Source organism: Giraffa tippelskirchi, chromosome 11 (assembly GCF_054371585.1).
Source record: "Giraffa tippelskirchi isolate mGirTip1 chromosome 11, T2T-mGirTip1v1.2.pri, whole genome shotgun sequence".
NCBI lineage: Eukaryota > Metazoa > Chordata > Mammalia > Artiodactyla > Giraffidae > Giraffa > Giraffa tippelskirchi.
The window spans coordinates 106,600,776-106,624,296 of NC_137285.1; the positions used below are offsets into that span (position 1 = coordinate 106,600,776).

A 23,521-nucleotide genomic window follows, 5' to 3' on the forward strand; every position below is an offset into this window, starting at 1 on the left:
CCTCAGATTTCCCCACGTGGGGATGGTGAATGCCAAGTTCGGTGGCTCTTTAGAGGTTTTTTTAGGGCTCAAGGCACCTGGCGGTGGCTGAATAGCAACTATCTTCAGATGCCCAGGAGCGATAGTCATCTGTGCCGGAACAATAAGAGAGCAGGGGAGAATGATGACCGTTTACTCCTCTCTGTCTCTGAAATGTCAATCTGTTGTTGGTGTAACACTAGACCAGGGTTTCTTAAACCTCAGCACTACTGACATTTTGGACCAAATGATTCTTTGCTGTGGGGCTGCCCTGTGCTCTGTTGACTGTTCAGCACATCTCTGACGTCCACCCACTAGATGCCAGCACTTCCTCCCCTCTTACAACACCTGAAGTGCCTCCTGGAATTGCCCAGTGTCCCCTAGGGGAAAAATTGGCCCTGTTTGAGAGCTGCTATGCCAGAGCCTCAAGGAGCCAGGTCGCCTGCCTCTGAAGTGAAGGCTGGGGCCAAGCGCTCCTCCACTTAGAAGCAAACTCCCGGGCTCAGTATGTACTTTATCCAGGAGCTATCCCACAGATTGTCCAGATCCATGCTCTGGGCCTGGGGCTCTGAGGGCTGGCAGATGAGGCGACAAACTCATCATCTGGTCCACGCCAGGCTTACATCTCCACCATGTACAACTATGTCCCTAAGGTTTTACTGGACTGGTCCCTGGCCCCTAACCCTTAACATTGCAGTTTTACCCTCACCTCATATTGACAGATGGTTTCCCAGGTGGCTCAGTGGTAAAAAAAAAAAAAAAAAACCTGCCTGTCAATGCAGGAGACGAGGGTTTGATCCGTGGGTTGGGAAGATCCCCTGGAGGAGGAAATGGCAAGATACCCACTCCAGTGTTCTTGCCTGAAAAATCCCATGGACAGAGGAGCCTGAAAGTCTACAGAGTCGCAAAAAAAAAGAGGCAGACGTGACTGAGCAACTGAACAACAACATGTTGGCAGAATTGAGATGTGGGTGATGGCCCGAGCTGCTTACCGATGCTGTTCCATACATTACTATCTGATCTGATACAGGATCCTCCTTCCTAGGAAAGGAGCCTCTTTGAATCTAATTCTAGTGTGTAGAATATATTAAACTCTGATCAACGTAAAGCCCCAAGTCCCAGGGGGCTCAATGATCAAGAATACATTGCTTCTAATTAATCTGAGCTGCAATAGTGCTCCGGGCTGAGCCCCTGCCTCTTTTGGAGGTGAGGATGTGGTGAAGAATAAGTTATCAGCTTAATTGAGTGAAATGTTCCCTTTGGTGTTCTGTCTTTCAGACTTGCCCTCAAAATTCCAGGACTGCCACAGATTATACCAAGGAACCTAAAGAACAGATCATTTCAGTGGGACCTATTAGGAGAAAAAGTATGTATATTCCCTAAAACACTATAAATGATTAAAACAATGGGATTTGAAGATTCAGGCTAATTCTGGGGTGTGTTGTGCCTATGATGTGAACCTGGTGAACCAGGAGCTTGAGGACTCCTGTTTGGGGACCCCAGTTTGCAAAGCCTGCCATAATCACAGGTGTCCATAATGACATCCTTTCATGGACTACTAAAAGCTCATGACAGTACTAGGCCTTTTCCCTTGCCACTCCTCTCTTTAAAGCCTTGCCCGTATATATGAGTTGAAGAGCTGGACTGTCTGCAGGTAACTTGTCCAGGGCTGTCTTTCAGGGCTGGACTGGTGTGAGGACAATGGAGGATGTGAGCAGATTTGCACGAGCCAGGTGGACGGGCCTCTGTGCAGCTGTGTGACGGGCACCCTGCAGGAGGATGGCAAGAGCTGCCGAGGTGAGCGCACAGCCTCCGGGCAGGCAGCCGGGGGCACAGGAAATTCTTGACTCCAAGAAGGAAACATTCCAATGCAAGGCCGCCAGTGGGTCAGCAGATGACCTATGAGACTTCCGGAAAGTAAGAAGGAAAGACGAAGCCAACACCCGAAGAATTTATTGTTGTTGTTGCGTCACTAAGTCATGTCTGACTCTTTTGCACCCCCATGGACTGTAGCCTTCCAGGCGCCTCTGTCTGTGGGATTTCCCAGGCAAGAATACTGAATGGGTTGCCGTTTCCTTCTCCAGGGGATTTTTTTGACCCAGGGATTGAACCCACGTCTCCTGCATTGGCAGGTGCATTCTTTACCGCTGAGCCACCATGGAAGCCCACTCAAGGAATACGAGGATCTTTTTGTTTTTAAACCTGATCTTTTATCTAAAAGATGGAATTATTTTTTTTAAAAAAATAGAAAGTTATCCAGCCATTTAATAAGGCTTCCCCATTAATAGGTGGTGCTAGCAGCAGCAGCAGTGGTAAAAAAAATCTGCCTGCCAATTTGGGAGCCACAGGAATCGAGGGTTCGATCCCTGGGTCAAGAAGATCCCCTGGAGGAGAAAATGGCAACCCACTTCAGTATTCTTGCCTGAAAACTTCCATGAACAGAGGAGCCTGGAGGGCTATAGTCCATGGGGTGGCAAAGAGTCAGACACGACTGAGCGATTGAACACACACACACATCCAGGCATTTAAGAACCAAGTATTGACCTTATATCTGGCCCCCAAGTCTAGGACTGGGGTGTGTGATCCATCAAACACACTTTACTGCAGTAGCCTTAGCTACCACGTTTCCCTGGTACCCTTTGAATTTGCAGGATTCATCTAGAGGTTGAGTTAATTTCACTTGCTTGCTGCCACAGTCAAGTCCATTTGGAGAAAGTGGGTTCTTGGCATTGAAGAAAGCAGGTGTCTTTATTTGAATCCACCAGGATGGCTGATCCATGTCAAGCAGGTACATTTTTTCATAGGCCTTACCATGTCCCTCTCTCTGTTCACAGCCTCTAATTCTTCCATCGAACTTCAAGTTTGGATGCTGCTTCTCGTCATGACCCAGATTTCATTATGGCATTTTGTCTATAAGTCAGGCACGACCTCATAATTCTCTCAAGGTTATATATAAAGTACTGTAATTTACTTACTTTGACCGCCTGTAGGTGATAAGGTGTGTGTCCTTAAGTCAGAACCTATTTGAAATTGTCCACGGTCTCAAAGTGATGCCATCTCCCCCTTATGGTCAGAGTTCCAGAAAAGAGGGAAAAGCCACGCCACCAACACCCCCCTTTCAGAGTAGGCAACCTGACTTCTAAAAGTCAGTTGTGTAAAACATGTATCTTGCCTAACATTTCCAAACAGTTGTCACTAGGAACATTGGGCTCACAGGAAAAACCAGTAAAGGAAAAAATTCTGATGAGACAAGTCTCCCTAGAAATCTAACCAGAGAAATCTACCCCATCAGTAGATCCAGTGCTGTGTCTGGATCATAGTTTTTACAGAGGGAGGGCCTGGTGGAACGATAGGGAATATTGAGAAGCAGTGATTGGAAGGCTTGACGCCCTCGAGGGGTCTCTCCGATGTTGGGAAGTGTCTGACCTCCGATGCACCTGCGTTCCCCTCCCCCGTCTTCATGTCCGCCAGTCCTGCCGGGGCCAAGTGTCCACCTCGTATATTGTTTGCTGACCTGGGGAACCCCACTCCCCATCCTTCCCTTCAGACCCAAACTCTTCTCTTTTACAAATCAACCGAATAATTTTTAATATGTTTTATGCTTAAATAAACTCTGTGTTCAATTATTCTCATTATTCGGTGGCCAGAATCATTGCTACTAATGTTCAGCTTTGCACACAAAATAGCATCCTCTGCTATAAACAAAGAGACAGCTAGAGCAGCAGCAATTGGAGCAGGTAGGCCCTGCTGGCTGGAGCTCATCTGCGTTTTGTTATGTGGCTGTTTGTACTGACAGAGCATTAGCGGGGTGTTTAGTAAGGTGCTGAGTAGAAGAGAAGCAGGCAGTGGCCTCTTTTGTACATGATACAAAAACCCACATTTACTCTAATTAACTACAAAATGGAGGGCCTAGTAAATGCATCCCTGGGGTGCCTCTCTCTTTAAGGTTAAAAACAAAGTAAACACCACTTCCAGTTCATTTTGAAGTTGTTTTGGATTGAAGCTGAGGGTATTTCTGCCATTTCCTGGGAACTCTGGGAAACACTGAACGGAAATCTTAGTGTCCTTGTCTATGAGTGTGAGGATGATTCCTGTTGTCGTGTCTATAAAAGGCTGTCACTGTCACTGGACTGAAGAAGTGGGGTGTGGACTGAGTCTGGGCTGAGCAGCTTTGTTCTCTCAGCCCCCGGGAGGGTCTGCAGGCTCTAGCTTGGCAGCCACAGATGCTGCGCAGCCAGGAAGACAACTGGTATTGATGGAGAAAAATATGCGTCTGCTTCAACTTGGACATTTTAGGATCCTTTGGGAAAATGCTGAACATTGAGATGGATTAAGGAATAAACTGCCCATTCGAGGTGAGATGCAGTACTTCGTCCTCACTGTGATGGAAATTGATGTTATGCACATGTTCTTTTTTCACATGAAAATCCTCAGCTCCAGACTTCCCCCACTTCAAGATCAGCAGCTTCAGAGCTAATGTTCAGTTCTCATTTCCAGAGTCTAAGGTGTAGGTTTTCACAATCAGATTCTGAGTTGAACATAGTAACATTTGTTTGTTTATTCCTACCTGATTGGGCTCCCCTAGTGGCTCAGATGGTAAAGAATCCACCTGCACAACAGGAGACTGGGTCCTATCCCTGGGTGGGGAAGATCCCCTGGAGGAGGGAACAGCAAGAACACTCCAGTACTCTTTCCTGGGGAATCCCATGGACAGAGAAGCCTGGAGGGCTACAGTCCATGGGGTCGCAAAGAGTCAGACACACTGAGCAACTAGCACACGATTTCCTTAGATAAATTTTAAACGGAAGACATATAAGGAGGAAATGCTTTCCCATGTAGTAACTTCTCTTTATTGATCTTCATATCAAAGTCATTAGAAACTTCTAAATTAAAGACTATAATTGTTTTTTTAATATTTTTAATTAAATCCTTTCTGGCCACACTTTGATTCTCGGCCTCTGGTTTTCTCACAGAGGGTTGACATCTTCACCTGTCATCAGGATAAGGTAGGTATAGAGGCCTAATAGAAAACCGCAGAATCTAAGTGGCTTAAACAACAAAGGTGTCTCTTCTGCTCATGTCAGGGGGCTCTGATCTTTACTTCCATCCTGGAGGGTGGTGGTGGATGGAGATTTCATTAGCTTTTTTTTCTCTCATTTTTACTGAGCAATGTATTCTTTCTTCGCAGGACTGCAGTACCACCTTTAACATAAATCAGCTTCAGTCTCTGTGGTTCTATGAGCTCTTGATTCTCTTCCATTGGTTATTTTTCTGTTCCTGTGTCAGAATCACATTTTTATGGAGAGATAATTGACATCTAACATGTTAGTTTCAGGTATACAATGTAATGATTCAATATATGTATATACCAGGAAATGATCATCACTAAGTCTAGTTAACATCCATCACCATTCATAGTTACAATTTTTATCTTGTGATGAGAACTTTTAAGATCTACTCTTCTAACTTTCAAATATAGAATACAGTTATTCACTATAGTTACCCTGCTGTGCGTTATTTCCCCAGGACATAATTACTTTGTAGCTGGAAGTTTGTATGTTTTGACCCTCTTCACCCATTTCACTCTGTCTCTAGGAACCACCATTCTGTTCTATGTTTTTCTGTTTTGTTTTGTTTTTTAGATTCCCCAAATGAGACCTAAATGAGACCATACTATTGGTTGTCCAAAAGGGTCTTTCCAGTTTTCCATAAGATGTTATGGAAAATGTACTTTTCAGCTAACCCAATATATTTGTTCTTCACTGTCTGACTTTTTTCATTTAGCATAATCCCTCAAGGTCTATCCATGTTATTGCAAGTGGCAGGATTTCTTCCTTATTATAGCCAAATAATATTCCATTATATGCGTGTGTGGATTCAGTCACTCAGTCGTGTCCGACTATATATGTGTATGTACCACATCTTCTTTATCCATTTTTCCACTAATGGATAGTTAGTTGTTTCCATATCTTGGCTGTTGTAAATAATGCTGCAGTGAACACAGGGGTGCAGATATCTTTTCAAGTTAGTCTTTTCATCTCCTTTGGATAAATGCCCAGAAGTGGAATTGCTGGATCATGTGGTGGTTCTATTTTTAGTTTATGGAGGAATCACCATACTATTTTCCAGAATGGCTATGTCAGTTTACATTCCTAACAGCGAGGGGTTCCCTTTTCCCCACATCCTTGCCAACACTTGTTATTTCTCGATATTTTATTACCTTTTGTTGCTGCCAGCTCAATAGGAGACTTTGGGGCTCACCTCCGCAAGGGGAGAGAGTGTAGGGAACCACACCTCATAAGAGACACACATGTCTATTCCCTTTTCACTGACCAAAGCAAGTTACATGGCCAGAGCTAACGTTCAGAGAGAGCATTGTGAACTTCCTGTAGCCTGGAAGGGAGAAGAACCGGAAATCTGCGGTGATGGCTGCCAAGTAGTCTTTGAACCAATCATGCCTATCTGTGTTAAAGAGAAACATTTATCTAAGGAACTAAAAATGAACAGGTTCCTTAGCTGACTGTCTGCAAGAAGAACTGGGAGATGGTCTTGACCCTTCTACAATGCTAATTTAATTCTCTGCTTGAGACAAATCATTCCGTATCACAATACCCTAACTTTCCTCTCTATAAAATGAGAACTTTAAGCTTCTTTTTAAAATATTCTTAGGTTAGAAAATGACAGGATACAAACATAAACCGTATGATAGCATATATTTAGAGAACTCCAGAACATTGTCTTCTCCTGCCACTCAAGAAGATTTGCCTCAAGAAAGGGGGGTGAAAGAAAGCACATGCTTAGCAAAGGTGAAAAGGGAAGCTTATTAGGAATCTTATTAACTTGATATTTCTCTGATATCAAAAGAAACAACATCCTAGGGTCTGGCATTTCTGCCAATTGGGAATTCTATAATTAGTTTCTTAACCAGTAGTAAGTATGTGCTCTATTCAAAATCCTAGTGCCAAACCTTGAGAGCACAAATTGTTTCACATTGTCTAATATTCTAGCTATTTTTAGAACCATTTGACATTTAGTGAGAGCTTGAAATCTAATAAAATTTTTTTCAACCAAGAAAAGTAATTATAAAAAAAATGACAATCATACAGGGTTAGAGTAATAAAGAATTACTTCTTTACTAATTCTGAATTAATTTAGCATCTACACCATTCTGAACCTTCCAGCCTCTCTCCTTGAACTCAGGTATGTCTACATCTTGTATTGCACTGCAATTTGGTCCTGGCTAGGAGAACACGATGGCATTTTTCAGTGCCCTGAGTCAACGGGCATCTGCGGCACAGCTCAGTGAAAAAGAAAATCAAACAGCACCCTCTAGTGTCTGCTTTTATTTTCGCATGAAACACAAACGTACATTGAACGACACCAATCAAAATATTTCTCCCTCTCCTTGAAACCTTAGACGTGGAACATCACCAGAATGTAGCTTTAGAGAACACATCAAATGCCAAGGACATTTCTGGAGAACAGTACGATATTTATTCTTATGCACCCAGGAAGCATCATTCCAGGAAAAAAAAATAGCAGCTCTTGGCATCCCATGCAAATTTTGTCCTTAATATCCATTTCTCTTAACGTGTTGACAAAAATAGCTGTCGAGAAAAATTAAGTATCTCTTTAAAATGTTGAGAAATAAACAATCTGATCTGGAAAAAGCCATGAAATATTTAGTGGTCTTTCTTTCCCCACAGCAGACTGTGAAATACTTTCTTATGCGTCTAAAGCACAATCATAACTCTGGCCTGACTAATGGAAGACTCTATTTGTGATGGTTTAATTATGTTTGCTGAAATATGACTCTCATATAAGACAATATCTTCGTGGCAGAGGGACAGATCTCTGTGTCTACTGTTAGAAATATAACACAAAAGACTCATCGTTTCATGTATAACTCGGCGATCAAACTCTGTTTGTTAAGAAAACAAATGGAGGAAAAATGTTCACTGTACATTTTGCTGTGTGTTTCTGTTTGCATGTGGCCTCTGGGTTAGCTACTATTTTATTCATTAGCATAAAATATTGATGATGAGACCGTTGTAAAACTCAGACATTCTCTCATTAGATGAAATAACAGTACCTTGTGCTCATGGAGCATCTTTCATAACGAATGCTTTCCCACCTGTATTTACTATTACTCAATCCTAAATCATGCAACATTTTGACAGAGAAATCAGAGGGAAAGCACTAGGTTGAAGTTATAATAGCATTAAGTACCAGCTAAAGAAAAATGCAAGCCCACTCGTATATGTGTGCTTGTAGGTTTATCTAGTCATTTCCAACTTCTAATGAGACATATGAGAATGATAGCAGTTTTTTCAGCCTTTTAAGAAGAAACAAACTGTGACACACAATTCTTGATTTCTCCCCCTAACTCTTGAATTTCTTTGTGGAATAGTTCAGGGTACAAATATTCACTGATATCACCCTATTTTTAATTGGGCAAAAATATATGATTTTACTGAAAAAGATAACATAGGTAATTACTTTAGAGCTTGACAAACATTTACATTGAATTTATGTAGAACTCACAGAATTTTTCTGATTTTAACACTATTCACAGACGTGCTATTAAGTTAATTATATGCTAATCAAAGACAAGAATGCATGGCTCCTAGTGTTTTCCTCTTACCTGACATGAAAATTCTCAGTACAACCCGCTGTCCTGTCCTTGAATGTACTTTACATATCTACGTGGACCATTCAGATCAAAGAGTTACAAGTGTATATTCAATGATGTTTTTCCTGAATCCCAGAGTTCATGACTGCAAAATGCTGCATCCTTGCAAAGGAGGGAGCCTGCTCTCTTGAAGAGTCCGGCTCAGAAAGCAATTTGGCAAAGTAATTCCATGAGGGAAAATGATGGAACGTATAACGCAAAAGTGTTTAGGTGTCGTAGCAGAATAGTCAAGGCATAAAATGAGAAGCGTTGTGGATGGCACAGAACTCATTTTTTTTCTTGTAACAAAGCCCTAGATCCTTAATACTTACCATTAATCTCCAAAATAGAAGTGGAAATACTCTAAATTTTAATTCCAGATTAGCAGGATCTAGAGATGCTTGGCCCCTGTAGACTTTATTCACATCTCCCATGCGCTAACTTTTACTAATTGTACTTTTGCCCTTTTGATCCTTTTCATAAACAATTCCTTTCATTAGTTAACTTTAAGTGGAAATCAAGAACTAAGTCAACAGAAGGAGAGAAATCTTACCTCCTTTATCTTAAAAACCCACCACCACCTTGGACCACAGTGAACAATTTAGCGAGTGATTGCAATCAGTTTAAATGCACACTATTTAGGCAAATTGCCCTGAAAGCACAGGCTGCCTAAATCCTAGAGAAAAACGTCTTCACATATAACTCTAAATAGTTTTAATTTTAGGAAAAGCAGTTTATGACAGTCACAACAAATGAGGACTTTGTTGAAATTCCAGGTGTTACATTCCAGAAACACAAATTCATAAACTTCAATTTTCCTGATAAATCTCCATCTGTGACTCCTAGAAGCCAAGAGACCTCACAACTACATCAGTATAAACTCCTCATATCTTCTCTGCCTTGGAGTTTTCCATACTGTGTTGGTAGCTTGAAACTATGGGCTTCCTTGGTGGCTCAGATGGTAAAGAATCTGTCTGCAATACAGGAGACCCGAGTTAAAGATCAATCCCTGGGTCAGGAAGATCCCTGGAGAAGGGAATGGCAACCCACTGCAGTATTCTTGCCTGGAGAATCCCACGGACAGAAGAGCCTGACAGGCTGCAATCCATGGGATCTTGAAACTATAGAACTTAAAACTTGGATGGTGACTAGAAATTTTCCATAATAAAATGTTGCAAAATGTATGGGTGTATTTCTAATTCTTCTACTAAAAAGTGTCATTGTGAGGTGCTCAAATATTACAAAAACAACAAAATTCCTCATCTTTTAGTCTAATCTTATAAATGGGTTCCTTAAATGCCACCTCCACAACATGCTCTTATGGCAGTTTTGTTTTTATAAACAACTTGAAAATGCAAGCATTTTCACCAATTCCTACATTAATTATTCCAATCCTAGTCTGGGTTTTTTCTTCTCACTGCATGCATGCAGACTAAGTCGCTTCAGTCATGTCCAACTTTTTGTGACCCTATGGACTGTAGCCCACTAGGCTTTTCTGTCCATGGGATTCTCCACGCAAGAATACTGGAGTGGATTGCCAAGGCCTCTTCTAGGGGATCTTTCTGATCCAGGAATCAAACCCGAATCTCTTGTGTCTCCTGCATTGGCAGTCGGGTTCTTCCCCACTAGTGCCACCTGGGAAGTGCTATGTGAATGCACGTAAGTTGGGAAAATGAGAGTGGCATAATTCTTCAGTTTTTAAAGGTAGGACAAGGAGATTTCACTTCAAAATGTAAGAAAGTGCAGCTGAGGATGGTAGAGAGAACACAGATGGATCAGGCTTGGCCCTTCTCATGGGACCTCGAGAGAACCACGTTGACTAGACCACCATCAAAGGTAACTCATGTCTCCTTCCAAAAATGTCACAAAAAGGAAAGTTCACTTTTAGTAAAACTCCTAAGCAGATTTCGTTAAAAGGTAGGATAAAATTTTCATAATTTTCTTTCTGAGATATTTAGAAATACCCTAAGAAGGATAACTGTGACTCGCTCACATTTAATTCAATGAGTAAAAATCTAATGGAACTCAGATCCAAGAGATGAAATGGAGAGACAAGATTACCCTGAGGAAGAAAGTTTGAATTGAATAAAGCATTCCTTGTAGAAACTAAGCAACGTAAGGAAAAGAAAAAAGTGTCTTGATACAATTACCTTTGGAACAAATGCATATTTTAAAACAACACTAAACTGATTCAACAGCAAGTAAATAAATTTAAAGCCCAATCCATAAGATACATAAGAAATACAATAACTTCCCCCTTGGACATTGTAAAACTATTAATATTTCCTTGGCCGATCTCTTTTGTCCAAGTCCCAGTCATTAAGATTGCTAAGGTTCCATTTATTTCTATAGTTATGTGTGTGTGTGTGTAAATGTAAGACTCCAGAGTAAGTTGTAAGGAAAGACTCTCATTATGGTGAATCTTAAAATTTGTAGTATTTAGCACTGAGCTTTCACTTTTTTTTTTTTTTTTTGCCACACTGAGTACGTATGGAGTCTTCATTCCCCAACCAGGGATAGAACCTGCGCCCTCTGCAGTGGAAGCACGGATTCCTAACTGCTGGATCGCCCGAGAGTCCCATGAGATTTTTTAAATATTTAGCAAAAGTTCTATTTAATTTCTCCTGAGTTAGACGAGGAATCTGTCATTCAAAATTCATTCAACTGCATTTGCTATGTTTTCAGATTCTCAAAAAATTCCGTGGCTCCCTCTGCCAGCTTGTCTAGTTTTGTCACAATAACATTCAAAACCTGAGAGACAGAAAAGAAATTCTGAGCTTTTTTTTTCTTCTGAAAGAAATATGGTCCTCTCAAACTGATCTCAAAGAAAAATGAGACCCAGGACTTTCATTAAAACATGAAATAGAGCAGTTGGCAAATACTGGAAAGCAAAGCCCTCTGACACCTATAAAAAAAGGAAAGAAAAGAAAAATTCCTATTCCTAAATATCAGTGTGTGTCTGTTTGTTGTTGTTGTTCTAGGCAGAATCAATGAACCGACTCAAACATCTCTTTAAAAATAATTTGGGGGCTTTCCTGGTAGCTCAGTGGTAAAGAATCCGCCTGCCAATGCAGGAGTCATGGGTTTGATCCCTGATCTGGGAAGATCCCACATGCCACAGAGCAACTAAAGCTGTGGGCCACAACTACTGAGCCCTGGCTCTACACTACTGAAATCCGTGTGTCCTAGAGTCTGCGCTCCACAACAAGAGAAGCCACTGCAATGAGAAGCCCGCGCACCACAACTAGAGACTGGCCCCTGCTCGCTGCAACTAGAGAAAAGCCCACATAGCAACAAAGACCCAGCACAGCCAAAAATAAATGAATACATAAATAAAATTATTTTCTAAAAGGATTTTAGAAAAAAACATGTATGTTGCTCTCTTCTGGCATATTCCTCAAAGCTTTGGGGGAAATGTAAGCTCATGAACCAAACACAACCTCCAAGAATGGCACTGACTTCAAAACTGGGACTGTAGCTGTCCTTTGCCATAAAGTGTAAACTTGGCAGAAATTTAGAAGCCAGTTCATGGGGATTTAGAAGCTTCTTGTGGATTTCTTGGGTCCCCCTGAAGAGGCAGTTCTCTTGCCAATTTTCTCCAGCTATTATTAGTGTTTGATCACTTGGCATATCAATCCAGCTCATCCAAAAAAAAAAAAAAAAAGGAATCTTGTTTAGTTAACCCTGAAGATTAGAGTTTTTCAGTCGACGGAAGAAGTAAGATTTTTTTTTTTAAAGAAACGCAGTTATTGTTTACTAACTGTATATCAACCTTGTGGTGAGGGTTTTTCATCTATTTCCTCTATTCCTCCTAAATGAGCCTGTGAAATCATTATTTTCCTGTTTTATAGATGCTGGTCTAGAGAGGTTAAGTAACTTGCCCAAAGTTATTTGATTTTACAAAATATTTGACAGAGTTGAAAGAGTTACTGCAAGGGATCTTGCCTGGCATCTTAGTAAGCAAAATGCCAAATATGACAGGTATACTTTATGTTATCCAGCATCACTAAGATACAGGTCAATCAGGTACTTTATTATCCTTGGAAGGTTGTCATGTGGATGATCAAATTTTAAAAGAATTTCAGATTTTTTGTGCAAATGAAATTTTACACTAAAATTCCACTGAACATGAGCTGATTTTACTCCTAGCATAAGAGTTCAGAACACAGATTCTAAAGTCAGACAGATTCTGGGTTTGAGTCCTAGTTTCACCACTTACTAACCAGATGTACTTCATTTATTCATTTATTTTTTCAAATATTTATCAGTTGTTTTCCTTGTACCAGGGCTTTCCTGGTGGCTCAGATGGTAAAGAAGCTGGCTGCAGTGGAGGAAATCTGGGTTCGATCCCTGGGTCAGGAAGATCCCCTGGAGAAGGGAATGGCAGTTTTCTTTTCTGAGAAATGGTATGGACAGAGGAGCCTGGCGGGCTACCATCCAAGGAGTCACAAAGAGTTGGACACAACTGAGTGACACACACACCTTCACACACTTTCCTTGTATTGGGTATTGGTCTACAGTGGTAAATGAAAACTGATAAAGATGTAATTTCCAATGGAGAAAAGTCCTATGATAAAAGCAAACAGGATATTATGGAAGGAAATGAGGGTGGAAAACTCATTTAGATACAGTGGTCAGGTAGGCCTTCTTTCAGCTGAGATTTGGGGGAAAAGAAGGAACCAAGTGAGCATGAAGGACGGCATGTCTGGGGAGGGTTTTCGAACAGAGGCCAGAGCACAGGCAAGCTCTTGAAGCTTGAGAATGCCATTTGCAGGGATAAGGAGGAGCTAGGATGCTACACACTAGGCCTGGGGAGGTAGACAGTCGTCTTGTCAACCAGGAGAAGGCATCTGAATTTTATGTTAAGAGTAATAGTAAGCCACTAGAAGATTTTAAGTAAGAGAGTGGTATCATCCAATTTACTTTTTAAGAAGAACTTTATTTTTTAGAGCAGTTTTTGGTTCACAGCAAAATTGAGCAGAAGCTACACAGATTTCTCAAATATCCCCTGCCCACACACATGTATAACTTTCCCCACCATCAACATCTCACACCAAGTGGTACTGATACATTTGTTACAATCAGTGAACCTACATTGACACATCACCATGCAGAGTCCATTTACGTTAGGGTTCATTCTTGGTGGTATACATTTTTGGCAAAAGTGTGGTGACGCATACCCATTGTATCTATAGTATTATACAGAATACTTTTATTGCCCTAAAAATCCTCTGTGCTCTGCCTGCTTATTCCTACCAATTTACATTAAAATAATAACTCCAAATACTATATAGAGAATGGATTTGTAAAGAGCAAGTGAGGAAGCAGGAAGAATTAGTGACTCTTGTACAGGGCTGCTGGAGAAGGCAATGGCACCCCACTCCAGTACTCTTGCCTGGGAAACCCCATGGATGGAGGAGCCTGGTAGGCTGCAGTCCATGGGGTCTCTAAGAGTCAGACATGACTGAGTGACTTCACTTTCACTTTTCCCTTTCAGGCACTGGAGAAGGAAATGGCAACCCACTCCAGTGTTCTTGCCTGGAGAATCCCAGGGACAGGGGAGCCTGGTGGGCTGCCGTCTATGGGGTCACAAAGAGTCGGACATGACTGAAGCAGCTTAGCAGCAGCAGTACAGGGCTGCGTGGTTGGCAAAAGCCCAAGGACGGAGCCTATGGGAAGAAACAAATGACTTTGAGCTATATTTTGGAGGAAGATGCTATGGGACTAAGTCATCCATTGGGTTTAAAGATAGGGGGAAAAAAAAAAGATAGGGGAAAGATAGAAATCAAAACTGTTTTTCTGATTTGTACAACAGGATGGATGATGATGTCATTTACTGAAATGGAAAAAAGTGAGAAATAGTTTCAGGGAGAAAATCAACTGTTCAGTTTGGTACATGTTGAGCAAGCAATGTCTGTAAGAGATCCAAGCAGAGGTGTCAAGTAGGCAGAAGATATATGACAGGAGCTTGTCAGACTAGACTGGGGTGGTGATAAGCCATATATAGGAATCTTATACATTTAGATGGCATTTAAGCAGAGGACAGAGTTTGAGAGAGAGAGAAGGGGTCCCACTCTCACGGGACCTGAGAATCTGCAGGATCAAAATCTAGAAGTTAGGAAGAGAGGGAGATGTGACCAAAGGAAATTGAAGAATAGCCTGAAAAACCCCAGGAAAACTCAGGAGGAAGTGGGACTGATACCATAGAAAGAGAGGATTTCAAGCAGGATAAGGTGGCCAGTTGTGTTGAGAGTAAGAAGATGTTAAGCAAGTTATTTAATCTTTCTCAGAACCTGTGTGTGTGTGTGCTCAGTTGCGTCCAACGTTTTGCAACTCCATGGACTGTGGACTGCCAGGCTCCCCTGTCCTGGCAAGAATATCAGAGTGGGTTGCCATTTCCTACTCCAGGAGATCTTCCCAACCCAAGGATCAAACCCATGTCTCTTGCATCTCCTGCATTGGCAGGCGGATTGTTTACCACTGTGCCACCTGGGAAGCCCCTTCTGACAACCTACAAAATCTATAAAATAGGGATAATATCACTTATTCCCTCTGCTTGCTCAGAGAACTTAGTGAAATGGCAAATCTAAGCTACTTAGTATGGGGCTCTGTATACAAATAGTGTACAGTAGGTTTGTTTTTTCAATCATTATATCAGGGTTATCTATTGTCATTGTGTTGTGTGGAAGAGAAGTTAGTCGAGGACTGTGTTTATAAGACTGCCAATTAAACTAGCTTTTGGTATTTCTCTTTCCTTATTGACATTACAGATCATTAAAAAGGTATACGAATAAATTTCTTCTTGTAGTAAAACACTGCTTTTCAGCATCGGTGAGAGAGTATACCATTAATTAGTTCAAAACTTGTTTTATTTGTTTACCATTCCCTAATATCTTTTCGCTGCCCTGTAAAGTATAAAGCATGATTACCTTTTTTCCCCCAATTAATTTTAACTGCAACTTGCACAGGGACCAATCAGCAATGTTATTAACATCTTAAGAATACTAGCCCACTTACTGTAAAAGCGTTCATATAGATATCCCTTATGGGAATATTCTCTAAAAAGCTTGCTGGTGTTTCTGAATGCTGAAGTACTGTCTAAAAAGGAAAATTATCAAGTATGCAGGCTTTCCAAAAAGGCATGAGACATTCAAAGCTATTAAAAACAGTGAAGCATTAATGAAAAGAAAATGAGCAGCTTTCATTTATTAAAAATTATGTAAACACACTCATTTCAAATCCATTATTATTGCACTTGGGTATTTTTCCTAAATGTTATTAGCAGGTAGAAATAGAAGATGAAAAATTGCTCTTAACTAGCACTTTAAAAAGAGAAACTTCTCACAATCTTGATCCTCTCAAAGTCCTACTAAGACTAGTTAGACTGATAACAATTCCATGGGCCTATGAAAATTCAACCAATGAAAATTTAAAGCTTGGAATAAATCTTCTAAGAATACAAGAGAAATAAAGAAGGATTGCTCCTCTATCATTCTCCAAGTCAAACATTTGGAAAGTTTCCCCAATTAAGAAGATGCACCTCAAACCTTGTATGATACAATGGAGACCAGTCTATAAGCAAAAATAACCAATAATTCTCTATAAAAGAACTGATTAATTTGTTAGTATTTACCCAATATAGAATTAGTGGATAAATATCCATGAAAGAGAAAGAGAAATATCCACGTAATATTAATTGGATACTTGAGTGCTGCCCAGTGCTCAGTTATGTCCAACTCTTTGCGACCCCATGGACTGTAGCCCGCCAGGCTCCTCTGTCCACAGGATTTCTCAGGCAAGAATCCTGGAGTGAGTTGCCGTTTCCCCCTCCAGGGGATCTTCCCTACCCAGGGATCAAACCCACGTGTAGGTGAATTCTTTACCTGCTGAGCCATCTGGGAATACTAATTCTGATTATTGCTCCAGGGCATGAATAAGCTTGAGCTTATTCTAGTTACTCACTTTTTTCCTCTTCTCATCCGTGTTCCTACTCACTTATTCCCTCTTCTTTCCCTTCCTCTTACTCTATTCCAACATCTCTTTAAGACAATAACAAGAATATAAAAATAACCCCAAATTGCATTATTTAGAAGCAGGTAAGAAAAACGGGTAAGAACATAAAATAGTATAAAAACTTACATGCTTTTTTGCCTATCAAGAAATTCTGTACAGATACTAAGGAAGAGCCACTAATTTGGTTCTAAGCTGCCTGGAATAAAAACAGACTGCTTAAGATAAGTGGTACATGAGAGAGGAAAAATAGATATAATCATTTTCTAAGTCCAACCGATGACTCACTTCTCTGTTGGAATCTAGACATTCGTGGGAGGTATCTTTTGTCAGCTATGACTGCCATTTAACCCAGTATCAAAATAAATTGAACTAAGAAGCAGACTGTCAAATTGCTGTATTATAAAGAATAGCATAATTATTCCCTATAGTTAGAGCAGAAAGAACTCGTTCCTAAGTGCTCTCATAAGGAGAATTAACACATAATACAGAATTACAACGTAAGAAGTCACCATTTATTGAGGATGAACTCTGTACTGGGCATTATGATCTGCCCCCTCCATATACTATAACGTCAATTACAGCTTCATCCCAGGTGTTGGCATGAATTTAAAAGGGCCGTTTCCTTCTGACAGAGCCCCTCCACGGCATCACACCAAAGTTCAATTCAGTCAAAGCCACTCTGCACAGTCTCAGGGCATAGCTTCCTAAAGATGTGGCTGGATTGTTGTCTAAACTTAGAGCAAAACTGTGGCAGGTGAACTAATATCAGAACAGCCAGCTAAGTCGTTTCAGTCATGTCTGACTCTTTGCGACCCGATGGACTATAGCCCGCCAGTCTCCTCTGTCCATGGGATTCTCTAGGCAAGAATACTGGAGTGGGTTGCCATGTGCTCCTCCCGGGGATCTTCCTGACCCAGGGATCGAATTTGCATCTCTTACATCTGCTGCATTGGCAGATGGGTTCTTTACCACTAAATATTCTTGTCTGGAGAATCCCAGGGACGAAGGAGCTTGGTGGGCTGCCGTCTATGGGGTCTCACAGAGTCAGACACGACTAAAGCGACTTAGAAGCAGCAGCAGCGCCACCTGGGAAGCCGAACATTCTGGAGCACATATTAAAAATGAATGTTCCTGGGCCCTCTCCATACTAACTTAACAGAATCCTGGGGGTACGTCCGGGAGACAACATTTTAAACATGTGCCTGGGTGACTCTAAGGCACCCTTGGTTACAGAGGTGCTGCCAATTGGTTTCTTGAGCAGTGGTCTCCAAATGTTTTCATTACCCACTCAGCAAGAAAATTTTTGAGCATGCCCAGTATAATATTTATGCTTATGCACAAGTTAGATATTCAGCCTCCCAGATTCTTTTACCAGGTGGCTCTGTGGTGAAAGAATCTGCCTGCCAATACAGGAGATGCAGGAGTTGCAGGTTTGATTCCTGGGTAGGGAAGATATGCTGGAAGAGGAAATGGTAATCCATTCCACTATTTTTGCCTGGGAAATCCCACGGACAGAGGAGCCTGGTGGGCTACAGTCTATGGGCTGGCACAGAGTGGGACATGACTGAGCATACATGTATGCACAAGTTAGATATCAGTACCAGTTTACTAATATATTATGTAGATTATAAAGCATATACATATATTTTTAAAGATCAGGTTTTATATAATTATTACGTAGGAATATCTTACTAGGAACAAACTACAGAATAAGTTTTGTTATTTTTGAAAAATTTTGATACTTACCCAGAATTCTATAATCATCAGGCACATACCAGCAAATTAATTGAGTTTTCTAGTGTTAATGTTATTTTTGCTTACAAATGTGATTTCTACTTTATTAAAAAGCTTTGCGTCATATGTTTATAAATAGTCAAAGAAAATGTCCAAATATTCACTCTGCAGAACTGTAAATGTTTAATTAAAATTTTTGTTGTGAAATAGATTATATATACAAGAGAGTGTATAAAGATAAACAGACAATCATAATAAGCTGAACACTCACTCACATGCCAACCTCATTGGTCAGAAAATAGAATATTACCAGTACATACCCTGAAACCTCCTTGCATGACTCCCCAACCAAATCTATGCACATAACCCTTCTCAAAGTAACCATTATCTTTTAAATCATTCATCTTTTTCTCCTTTTAATTTTACCACATATATTGTGTGTGTGTGTGTGTGTGTGTGTGTGTGTTAGTCGCTCAGTTGTGTCTGACTCTTTGCAACCCCATGGACTATAGCTCACCAGGCTCCTATGTCTATGGAATTCTCCAGGCAAGAATAGTGGAGTGGATAGCCATTCCCTTCTCCAGGGAATCTTTTTGACCTGGGGATCGAACCTGGGTTTCCAGCATTGCAGGCAGATTCTTTACCATTTGAATCACTAGGGAAGCCCACATGTATATGTAGCCTCAAACAATATGTTGCTTCCCTTTTCCTTTGTTCAAACTGTGTATAAAATAGATCGTAGTGTATGTATTTATGGTTTTTTTCATTCAGCACCATCATTTTGAGATTCATCCATGCTAACGTGATTAAAGATGCTTGCTCCTTGGAAGAAAAGCTATGACAAACCTAGACAGCATATTAAAAAGCAGAGATACCACTTTGCCAACAAAGGTCTGTATAGTCAAAGCTATGGTTTTTCCAATAGTCATGTATGGATGTGAGAGGCGGACCATAAAGAAGGCTGAGCTCTGAAGAATTGATGCTTTCAAACTGTGGTGCTAGAGAAGACTCTTGAGAGTCCCGTGGACTGCAAGGAGATCAAAGTAGTCAATCCTAAAAGAAATCAACTCTGAATATTCATTGGAAGGACTGATGCTGAAGCTGAAGCTCCAATACTTTAGCCACTTGATACAAAGAGCTGACTCATTGGAAAAGACTCTGATGCTGGGAAAAACTGAAGACAGGAGGAGAAGAGTACAACAGAGGATGAGATGGTTGGATGGCATCACCAACTCAATGGATATGAATCTGAGCAAATTCTGGGAGATAATGAAGGACAGGAAAACCTGGTATACTGTAGCCCATGGGGTCGCAGAGTTGGGCATGACTTAGGGACTGAACAAAAACAGCAAGGTGAGCAGTTCATTCATTTCTACTTCTGTATACAGCCATCCTTGATATCCTCAGAGAATTGGTTTCAGGACCCCTTTCAGATACAAAAATCCACAGAAGCTCAAATCCCTTGTATAAAATGGTGCAGGATTTGCGTATGACCTACACACATTCTTCCCCCACCCTCCATGTACTTTAAATCACTTCTAGGTTACTTATGATACCTAATAAAATGTAAATGCTGTATAAACAGTTGTCAGCCCACAGCAAATTCAAGTTTTGTCTTTTGGAACTTTCTGGAATTTTTTCCCCAAATATTTTCAATCTGTGATTGATTGAATCTGCAAATGTATTATAGTAGCCAAGGATACAGAGGGCTGACTGTAGTACTCCATTATAGGAATAAGCCACAATTTATTTATGATTATATTACAGAAGGACATTTGAATTGCATCATGTTTCTTTTACTGTTATTACCAACAGTGCTACCACGTACATTTTTGCTTCCCAAGGTTTACATATATCCAGGAGTGAATTTGCTGGGTACTGGGGGTATTCACCTTTACAAAGTAATGCTAACAGTTTCCCAAAGTAATTGTACCTATTTGTTCTCTAACCCCATGCATGAGAATTGCCGTTTTTTGGCCTCCTTGCCCAAATTTGGTTTTGTAAAGCTTTTTTTATTTTTGCCAATCTGTTGAGTGTGAAACCGTATATCATATTTTTTACTTACATTTTCTAGATGACAATTAAGGTTAAGAATCTTTACAGGGAGTTATGAGTCATTTTTGTTTCTTCTGTGCCATCTGTTTATGTCTTTTGCTCATTTTTTTCTGATAAATTGTCATTCTTACTGATTCATAGAATTCCTTTACATTCTGGTCGCTCATCTTTATGATTACATATGTTGAAAATATCTTCTCCAAATTCGTGATCTGTTTTTACTCTCTATTGTTTTTGTGAAGAATACACATTCTTAATTTTAATATAGTTGATTTATCAATCAGTGGTAAGTGGCATATGCCTTTGTGTGTTTTTAAAAATCCCTTCTTACCTCAAGTTCATAAAGCTCTTTTCCTAAAAGTCTTAAAATTTCCATTTTAATTTCAATTCAAAAATTTCAATTTTTAGGTCTTTAATCTACTAGGATGATTTTTGTGTGATATTGGGGTGCACTTCTTCTTTTCGTTTGGTAACAAATAGCCCAAGCACCATTTGTAGAATTATCCTTCAGATACTTATTTCTCAGTGCCTATTTTGTGTGTACAGATTATTTCTGAGCTCTCTCTATGTTATCCGTTGGCCAATCTGTTTATCCCTGACCTAAAACCACACTATCTTGATTGCTTGTGGCTTTATATCTTGATACCTAGAAGGATGCATCCTTCTATTTTGTTTTTTTATCAAGAATGATGAGGGAGGGGATATATGTATACTTACCGCCGATTTACGTTGATGTACAACAGAAACCAACACACCATCGTAAAGCAATTATCCTCCAATTTAAAAAATTGATTTAATAAAATTAAATAAATAATGAAAAAAACAATGACAGCTATTCTTAGGCATTAACTCTTCCACATAAATTTCAGCATACTATAATGTGCTCTTCCATATAAATTCGCATGAACAAAAGTTACAAATTTCCCAACCTAAAACAGCACACAAAGAAACCTGTTGGTGTTTTGATTGGGATTGCACTGAATCCAAAAATCTGTTTGCGAACTAACATCTTTATAACATTGAGATTTCCTAATTATTGTCCATTTACATTTTTAATAATTCCAAATATTTGCAATTTTTTCTTCCCAAAGTTTTATATATATTTTTAAATATTCCTAGGTATTTGGTTACTGTTGTTAAGTAAACAGTATTTGTTTCTGAATACATTATCTAACTGGTGCTGATGTGTTGAAACACAATTGCCTTTTCTGTATTGAGTTTCTCCTAGTGACTTCTAGAAGCTCCCTAAATAACTCTGATCATTTATCTGTAGAGTCTTTGGGTATTCCACACATATAGCATATAATCTGAAAACAATAATTTTGTTCTTTCCACTTCCATTTTTATACCTTTTACTTTTTTCTTTTTTTTTTGGCCACTCCATGCGACATTGCAGGAGACCTGTGTTCGACCCCTGGGTTGGCAAGATTCCCTGGAGAAGGGAAAGGCTACCCACTCCAGTATTCCGGCCTAGAGAATTCTATGGACTGTATAGTCCCTGGAATCACAAAGAGTTGGACACAACTGAGTGTCTTTCACTTCACTTCACTTCCATGCAACATGTGGAATCTTCCCCGACCAGGGATCAAACCTATGTCCCCTGAACTGGGAGCAGAGTCTTAACCACTGGACCACCAAGGAGTCCACTTTTTTCTTTTCTTACTGTGTTGGTAGCATATCAGGGACTTTCTTTAATGGCAGCTGCTATTGTCTTAATACTGATTACAAACAAAAATTTTCAACGTGTCTCCATTAAGTATTATTTTTTCTTTCAAACTTTTTGTGAATGTTCTTTATAAGTTTATGAAAGCTCCTTTATATTTTTACTTTGTTAATAGTTTTCACTATGAATGGATGCTGTATTTTCTCAAATGCTTTCCCAGCATCTATGGAGTTGACCATATGATTTTTTCTCCTTTAATTTATGAATGTGGTGAATTGCTTAATTGATTTTCTAATACTGAAAAGATAATACCTTGCATTCCTAGGATATATACAACTTGCTTGTGAAATATCAACCTTTTGTGCATTGTTGGATTGCTATTAATTAGTTTATTGGCCTATAGTTTTTTTTTTTCTTATGCTGACCTTATTGGAATTTTATACCAAAACTATGCTATATTCATAAAATTAGTTTCAGAATATTTCCCATTTTAAAAATTCCTTGCAGTTGTTTTTGGAAGGCTAGAATTGCTTTTTCTTTGGATGTTTTGTGAAACACATGTAGCCCCAGAGTTTTTTTTATGGAACAATATTAACCACTGACTCAATTCCCTTAACGATTTCTAACTATTGTAGTTCTCTATTTCTTTGAGTCAGTTTTATTTTTAATAAAATATTTTAATAAAACTTTTAATATTAATTATGATAATCATTATAAAACAAATAATTATTAGTATTTTTAATAAAACCAGGTTTTAGCAGTTACATTTTTTCAGGGCTTTTTTTCCAGTCTATTTAAATTTTTAATGTTATCGGGATTAAGCTGATTATTATCCTTCTGATATCTGTAACATCTCAAGTAATCCCCTCCCTCCCTTGGTTTCATTCCTAGTACTGATCATTTGGGCCTTTTCTATTTTTTCTTAATCAGTCTTGGCAAACTGTTGTGTTTGTCGCTCAGTCGTGTCCAACTCTTTGCGACCCCATGGACTGTAGCCCACCATGGACTGTTGCTCTTTCCATGGAGCATTTAAAGTTATAAATTTCTTTAAAAGAATTATGTTAGTTTGATTCTAAAATTTTTGATATGTATTTTTATTGTCACTCCTTTAAAATATTTTCTAATTTGTACTGCAACATTTAGTATTAAGTTTAGTGAAATGTTATAAACTGTGCAGAATATTGCATGACTCCAAAGTTCACTTAAAATTGTATGGATGTTTTCATATTATAGATGCTTGCTTTTAATCTAATTACTGTGTGTGCTTATGTTTATAATGTTGCTATTATATTTTATCTATGATTTTTTTGTAGGAGTCTTTTTGGCCATGTTCATCTGAGAAGCATAAATTCCACTTAAAGTTGGTG

At 39.6% G+C, this 23,521-nt stretch overlaps 1 protein-coding gene and 1 long non-coding RNA gene across 2 annotated transcripts in view; one reads left to right on the forward strand and one right to left on the reverse strand.

Moving 5' to 3' along the window:
* Positions 1-3,653, forward strand: part of TECTA (tectorin alpha) — an 81,851-nt gene extending 78,198 nt beyond the window's left edge. The window contains 3 exon segments of the mRNA XM_081541620.1: positions 1,297-1,384; positions 1,699-1,815; positions 2,853-3,653. Of these exon segments, the coding sequence (XP_081397746.1) occupies positions 1,297-1,384; positions 1,699-1,815; positions 2,853-2,953 (306 nt within the window). The 3' untranslated portion in view covers positions 2,954-3,653.
* LOC145526283 (uncharacterized) overlaps positions 1-23,521 on the reverse strand; it is a 58,291-nt gene that overhangs the window by 303 nt on the left and 34,467 nt on the right. The window lies entirely within an intron of this gene.